An 8,384-nucleotide genomic window follows, 5' to 3' on the forward strand; every position below is an offset into this window, starting at 1 on the left:
TCTACTTTAAAGATGCTAAGGTCATACCTGTATTTAAGTTCAACCTATATTCCCAGTTACTGTCCCATTTCTCCCTTGTCCATAAACCTTTATTTTGGACAGAATAATTTGTTTCATGCAAATCAATAAGGTTCACGCAACAGGAACTCCACAACACTGGCTAATAATAACTTATTAAATTATAAAGTCACAAAACTATTTTACCACTAAACTCAAACATGTGTCAAGAATAAAATGAAGGGTTCTCGTTAGTGCTAAAACTGTTTTGTGTTTTGAGTATCACACCAAAGGTTCCAACCATAAGACTCTTATTAGACTTTATTAGACTTTATATTTATTTACTCCAGGAATAAATAACAAAAAGAAGTTATTAACCACAAGGCTCTGTGAGGCCACTCATGTTTTTAGTTTATATTAATGATCCATCAACCTCTCGGAATGACTCTAAACTTATACTTTTTGCGAATGACACAGTCAACATTATATCAGTATCAACTTGCAAATCCATTGGTTCCTGATATTCTGAAACTGACTCATGGGATCTATTAGGTTGGTATTCAATATCTAAAATTCAGGATTTTAATTCACCTTTCACCAAAGTGCTCTTCTATACTGCCCTATGATGACAATGTTAAGTTTCTTGGGGTTGCTTGATCCCTCGTTAAATTGGGAACAGCTTATTCTGCAACTAAATAATAAGCTTTTCAAGCTTTGGAAGATCTTTCTGAATATTTTTAATAATTTTTAATTTAAGATATGTAAGAACTTTGATAGAACTGTGTTACTGTGAGTGTTGTCAGCAATATTTTGTAACATTTAACCTTCTTACTTTCCAATCTATATATCTAGACATGTCTAGCTTATATTAAGGAGAACATCCCCCACTTTTCATTGCATAGTCATGTACATAATTATTTAACCCATAATCACAACAATGTAATCCCCAAATTCGACAGGGTTTTAGGACTTGGAGAGGTGCAGACAATTTTTGCACAAATTTTTGTAATGTCCTACCGGTTCATGTAAGGGTATTGGAACCCAGGAAATTAAATCATCTAGAATAGCAAAGGCTTTTTATTCCACTGGGGTATGTGTGTAACATTTAATTTTATGATTATCTGATGTGTATAAATATTTTTATGTATGGATAATAATAGATATTTGATTTGATATCTTGCAAGAATCTCCTTACTATGCAGGCTGTGGGTGGTCGAGGTTCTAGGTCTTCCGTATACACCTACTTTGTTGGACATTACTGAGATAGTAAATCTTAACTCATCAGAGAAGTACAGCATCTCTTGACTTAAATTATTTTCTCTCTGTTTCTAATTATCTGATTACTAATCCTTATCTGATCAGCTTGTCTCGAAAGATTTTGGTTTTCTAGCCATGTTGCACAATTTCTCAAAGTTTGCAAGTAGAATCCAGTGCCATTGTTGTTGCCCTTGACCTGGACATCTGGTGAATGCTAGAGTATCCCCATACTATCTTAAAACCTACTTATTACAGATTAGGCAACATGTAAAATATGTACAAATCTTTAATTATAAATCTTTCATTGGATAACATAATAACTGTTTCCACTTTAGCTTCTGTTAAATGCCTAGTATGTCCTCTGTTATCATTGATCATGTTCTTAGTACTCAAAATGTAACAATTCCTGATAAAGTTTGATACTTTACTAATGAAACTGTGGTTCCATGTACATTTAAGAATGTATAGTATTTTATGTAATATGTATATGTGTATTTTTTTTAGTATGTGATTTTTCAATACATTTTTTAGTGAAAAGAGCACATTTTTCATATACCAGGTCATATGAATTCAAGAAAAGAATAATATTGTTAGGGTACTAAAACAGGTACCCAACAATACATTTTACAGTTTTAAGATTAAAAGGCTTTATACAGGTTTTTCCAATATATGGGATAATTGTTTTGAGTAGTTATATATCACTAATTCCTATTATTTAATACTTTATTAATTGGACCTCTAGCATGACTAAAAAAAATTTCAAATTTGGATGGAACCATCATCACATCTACTAACTCCAGTGTATTTTCATCTTAATTTTATTTTCATGGATTTTATCTAATTGCATCACAATGAAAACAATGAAACACAACAAGGTAACTCAAGAAATGTTTACTATTTTAAGTTTAATATGATTTAAATCAGATATTTGTATGTCAGTGTAATTTTTAACTATTATAATCTGCTAAGAGCTTTCAATCTGTTACACTATCTTCAGAGCTGCTTTGTCAAAGAGTACAAGAAAAACACACCATATAAAGAGGAACATAAAAAACAGACTGGTTGACAAAGGTTTAAAGTAATGGAAAATATGAAAACTGGTATACATATTTAAAAAACAATTAATAACTAAAAACTGAGAATGAGACGTTAACAATTCACATAGGCATTGGTAGACAATACAGAATTTTCACTAGTAAATGTGTATTAATTGTTTTTTAAATATTGTTTTTAACTATTTTATCTCTGCTGTTTACAACCTGTTCTTCAAGTATAAAGGTGGGTTCATGAATTCTGTACTGTATGCAGTAAGAAGTAACAGGTAAGAAGTAAAGAAGTAAGCTCCATGCAATAAGGATTATGCAGATTCATATTATAAAAACATAAGAAGTAAAAAAAATTTTGCAAAATTAATCTAATCTCTGTTTTTGTCTATATTCCTTATTCTAATATTTCCCTGTCTAAAATCCGTACTAGCCTAACCTTTTGATTGGTTATATTGGTGAACACTGCCGATAACTTAAAATTCCGTAAGAAGTATGATGCAAGAACCATCAAGAAATTGAACCATTTCATGCATCTTAAATCTTACAGCTTGCGGCATACAGCAAAACATGAATAACTCCATTTGAATATTAGTAGTTTATTTTCCTTGCGTCATATGTGTTCTTACTTCTTACTGCTTACCGTACAGAATTTATGAACCAGGCATAATGTTTAAGACTACATAAGAATAATGATTTATCTACTTAAAATCTCAAGCACATATATTTAATATAAGGGCAACCCAAAAAAAGAATAAATAAAATGGTTTAAAATGAATAATACTTACCAAACAATTTTTGCCTGCCAGAATTGTAGGTATAGATTTTTCCTGGACATTTGTTAGAACACTATACTTATGTTTTTCTAAATTAGACATAAGGTGCCTATGAATTTCCAACTCGGAAAATTTTTTCCCTGTACTAAACAATTTTTCAACTACAGATTTGCCCTTTGCATTTACTTCAACATGGACATTTTTGTAACTTTCCGAAAATAGTGAATGATGGTGTTTTGCACTAGCATCACTGTTATTTGGCTTAGAAAACTCCTTGTTAATCTGTTGGTCAGTTTTGGCTTTTAATTTGTCTTTTTTGCCCTTTCTCTTAATGAAAAGATTACTTTTGTCTTCGGGAGTTGTAACTTTTTTAATGCTTTGTTTATTATTATTAAAGTTAATTGGTTTTTTGGGTACTTTGCTAATGTTTTCACTACTTTTTACTGGATTTGTGGGTACTTTGACACCCTCACCTTGATTTTTGCGCTTTTTTACGAAAACAGCTTTGGTCCCAGAGGACTTTTGGTCAGTCCATTGAAAGCCAAAAGTTGTCATGATGTAAAACTAAACAAATTGTTAGGCTTATTACAAAACAAAATAAATATAAATATAAAAAAAAAACAAATTATAAAGCAAATTTAACCTCAAAAAAATCACACGATCTGACTTTTTTGTGAGGTTATGTCAGTATTGGCGTGTCACTTGTCATATATCTTAACAGCTACAATTTTCGAGCATAGGAATGGACCCTGATTTGAACAAAATATGGTGGATTCTATTTGTTGCACCAATGCAAAATCTAAATCAAATGTTAAGCTAATATTGCTCCTCGCACATAATAAAATGCACTGAGAATTCAAATTATTTGAAAATTAAAAATAATGGTAACAGGCCTGTAGGCCCTGCGTGTAGGTAAGTTAATAAATTTAACACTGTAACTACCAGCAATTCGGATGAACACATCCATAATATGTACCTCAATTGATAACTTAGTGGAATTTTTTTATCTTTATTTTTCCTTTTTTTTTAAATTTATTTTTTGACAAATAAATATTTTTTATATAGAAATTTGGGTTAGTATGGTTACTTTTTTTTAGCCCATCATAAGAACACTCAATGTACTTATCAATGCGCTTACACCCGATGTACTGCTAGTCATCTGATAAGTTTTAGCAACAAATTGGGTTTAAAACAAAATAAGTATTTTATTTTTCAAATTTACAAAGAAATGCAGGGGAACAGTTTACTGAGAAAAAAATAAAAAGTGTGTTAACTAGTCTGCTCAGCCGTACGACGAAAAATGAACAAGATTCTTATTTATAAGGACTAATGGAAGCTACAAAAATCGAGAGACATCGCGTAAGAAGTGCGGAAAACAAACAAGAAAGAAAATCAAACTTTTCGTACTTTATCTTAAAAGGCTCAATTAGAATTTCAGTATGCAAACAGGCATTTATGGGTCTTCATGCCTTATCGCACTAGCAAGGTCAGCGCCTAAACATCCTACTTTTGGCAGGTAAATCACCAAAGGATCTTAGAGGTAAGCATAATAATAGACCTCGTACATTGTACAATAAATGGACTTAAAAAATTAAAGAGCACGTTCAGACGTTTCCGGTCAAAGTTTCACATTATTCCTCCAAGCCCATCCGTTATTTAGATGCGTCTTTGACTGTAAAGAAAATGCATAACCTTTTTGTCGAAAAATATCCAGAGTTCAAAAACTTAATTAAATACGAATTCTATTTAAAGTATTTCAACGAAAATTTCAATTTTAAGTTTGGGAGACCTCAAGTTGACGCATGTTCGGAATGCAAAAGACATGGAATCAGGCTTAAACATGTTAGCCATGACTATAATACAAAGAGAGTAGTTACAGCTGAACTAATGGTTAATAAAAAGCGGCCGAAAAAGTTTATAACAAAATTAAAGAAGTTTTATTTTAGGCAGCTCTGGGTATTCGCTATCCAAATACACAATCTTAAAGATAATACTAGTTATTTTTATGCTTACCATGAAAGTTAAGGTCAAAAGGGACTTAATGAAGTGTGTACATTCCTTAATAATTACATAATAATAATGATCCTTTATTTGCAACAGGCAACTTGCCCAATAACAGGAAACAGTTGCAAGACATTGAAAAATATAGTTTAATGAGATAAAAACACAAAACAAACCTAAAAAATAAAAGAAAAAAAAGTAAATTTACAATCTCAAAAATTATCCAAAAAATTAGAACAAATAACTATTAATATGTTATAAAACCCAATTATAAAAGTTTAACAAGCTAATCACATTTTCAACAAAATTAAATTAACTGCAATATACCTACTAACTATAACTTAAGCACATGGGTCTTAATCCTAAGACAAATGATCCACCAAGATATCGACAATCACATGAACCGGAGAGAAATTTATATCACACATGTGACAGATCCGATTAAATATAGCGCATATTGTATATAATGGCGATTTCAACAGGACGTTAGCATGAGGCCTTGGCAGAAAGAATGTTAGGGGATGTCTAGTATTAGGCCTAGGCACCATGATATTATATAGCACCATAATCCATTCAGTAACCCATGCAGGAATTTTACAGAGAAGATCATTCTTGAAGATTGAAGCGTTCCAATAGTTACTGATGATCAAACCCTCTAACTGGATATATGCCATCCTGCCTAAGGCTAAAAACGTAGCAAATCTATACGCTGAACAAATTCCAGGAGACCAATATAGTTCTTATAGAGCGGAGGTTCCATATAATGCAGCCAAACTCCAGTTTTAATCACACAAAGCAACAGAAAAGCAGTCTTAACGTAGAATCAAAAGTAAAACTCTGAGAACATCTAATTATGAACCCAAGCCTTCTCAGAGCTGACTTGACTATGTTGTTGAAGTGTGGAACGAATGTAAATTCAGAATCAAAGGTGATACCAAGATCAGTAATTGATGAAACATATACCCCCTGAAATCACTGAAGTGCATTTATTTTCCGATTGATGTGCAGGGCAGAACCGAAACCAAACAATGGTTCGTTTCCTCTTAGCATTACAGGCAACTACGAAATTGAACAAAATTTATAGTAAGTAGTAAGAGGCCATTCGTTATTGCCGTGTGACCGGGATTTTGACTTTGCAAAACAGAATTTCAAAAACCAATTAGACTTTCAGGAAAAAGCAGCCTTTTACTGTGAAGCAGATTCGATACATTGATTTTACTGATTTTAAGAACTGGTGGCCTGATTACTATAAAAAAGACCTGTAGCACTTGAGGTGCCGGCAGGGCCGTATCTAGGGAGAGGTTTTGGGGGTTCAAACCCCCCCCCTCCCCCGAAAATCTTATAACATAAAATAAAATTGAAACGACTGGTAACTATAACTCTTTTTTTTTTAATTTACTTTTTAAAGTTTTAAAGGTGTCCAGGCTATAATTAGAGAAAAATATCCAGCAGCAATATATGTGCACTGTAGTGCTCATTCTTTAAATTTAGCTCTTGCCCATTCCTGTAAGGTTCAGACTATCAGAAATTGTATTGGAACAATAAAATCTATTGCAAATTTTATAAAAATATCAGCTATGCGCACTGAGATATTAAAAAATAAAATTAAAGAACATATTCCAAATAGTAAATGGAGTAAGTTAACATCCATGTGTGAAACTCGGTGGGTGGAAAATCATGATGGACTAATTAGGTTTACTGAAGTTTTTAAACCCATTATTGAAACATTAGAAGAACTAAAACAAGTAAGAGACATCGAAACTTCTTCAAAAGCTTTGCAGTTCCTTCGAGCTATTAGGTATGATCAGTGAGTTTATTATCAGTATGTTAACAGCATCCACTTTATTTGCTTTTACTCTACCGTTATGCAGAATTCTCCAGACTGTGGATTTTGTTCTATTTAGCGCTGTTGAGCATGTGAATACTGTTATTAGTCAGGTCGGGAATATGAGACTGAATATAGATCAAGAATTCAAAAATATTTGTAAAAAATCTGAAGCTATTATAAAGTCTATAGATGATGAAGAATGCATAAAAATACCTAGAATAGTTTCATGACAGCAGAATCGTTCTAATGCCATGGTAGCTACTGCAGAGGAATATTTTCGAATCACAGATGCAATTCCTTTTTTTGATCAATTTATAGAAGAACTGATGAAAATCTGCAAGATTTGCAAATCACGAAAAATCACTTTCATTGTTATATTGTCTAGTACCAAATATGTGCGAAGCACACATAGTAAAAATGGAAGACTTGTTACCATATGAGGAATTTTTGGACCTAGATACGTTATCTGCAGAACTACAGTTGTGGAAACAAAAATGGATTAAGCTGCCTCAAGCAGAAAGGCCAAGAAATGCTCCTGATGCATTATCAGCCTGTAATCCGTCTTTGTTTTCCAATATTCATACTCTGTTGCAAATTCTAGCTACGTTACCTGTATCTACAGCCTCATCAGAACGATCATTTTCATCGCTAAGGCGTTTAAAAGACTATTTGCGCAATTCAACTGGTCAGGAGCGGCTAACAGGATTTGCCCTTTTAAGCGTGCATAGAAGTATTATAATTGATACCGCAGAGGTCTTAAATCGTTTTGCGAGGGAAAAGCAAAGAAATATTCAGTTGTTATTATAATTACTATTTTTAAAATTTTAACGTTGTTAAATGTGTCTTTTAGTTTAAACTGGTATCTTCTTTTAGTAAAACCTATTTATAAATTTAAGTTTTTTTTATCCCTAATATCTCAAATGTCACTGGCCTAACCCCCCCAAAAATTTTGGTCCAGATACGGCCCTGGGTGCCGGTGCTAAGAAGGAAACGTTTGATGTGTCAAACTATGTATAAAAGTTCAAATCCAGGATATGTTAAAGCGTGGGAATATATAGATGGTTTACACTACCACACTTTTAAATTGCTTAAACATAAGTACAGCCCTTCTCTGCCCAATAGTAAGACATATAAAGAACCTGTTCCGATTAATGGAAAAAAAACTGAACATCGAGAAGGTAATGACTTATACCTAACGTGAAGCACTGGAATTTTATTACCACATCACATCATGGAAAACCACAAACGCTAAAAATAATCATTAAAATGAATGAGATATCAGTTTTCATCTTATATATGTAAATATATAAAAAACCAATAAATGTTTACCTATATCTTTTTATATACTGAATTGAGTTCAAAAACCGTACAAGTCCATCCCCCTTTTGATCTTTCTGATCATTGATAGTTCATTTATTTCTCTGAAGAACTACCCTTAAAAACACATTGCCAACTATGAAATCTACAACTTTTCTATGCATG

At 32.3% G+C, this 8,384-nt stretch overlaps 1 protein-coding gene across 1 annotated transcript in view; it reads right to left on the minus strand.

The window, feature by feature from the left end:
• Positions 1-3,748, minus strand: part of LOC126744683 (probable ATP-dependent RNA helicase CG8611) — a 37,310-nt gene extending 33,562 nt beyond the window's left edge. The window contains exon 1 of the mRNA XM_050452194.1: positions 3,086-3,748. Within this exon, the coding sequence (XP_050308151.1) occupies positions 3,086-3,628 (543 nt within the window). The 5' untranslated portion in view covers positions 3,629-3,748. The remainder of the gene's footprint in view (positions 1-3,085) is intronic.
• Positions 3,749-8,384: the final 4,636 nt, after the last annotated feature.

The sequence above is a fragment of the Anthonomus grandis genome, chromosome 14, assembly GCF_022605725.1.
Source record: "Anthonomus grandis grandis chromosome 14, icAntGran1.3, whole genome shotgun sequence".
NCBI lineage: Eukaryota > Metazoa > Arthropoda > Insecta > Coleoptera > Curculionidae > Anthonomus > Anthonomus grandis.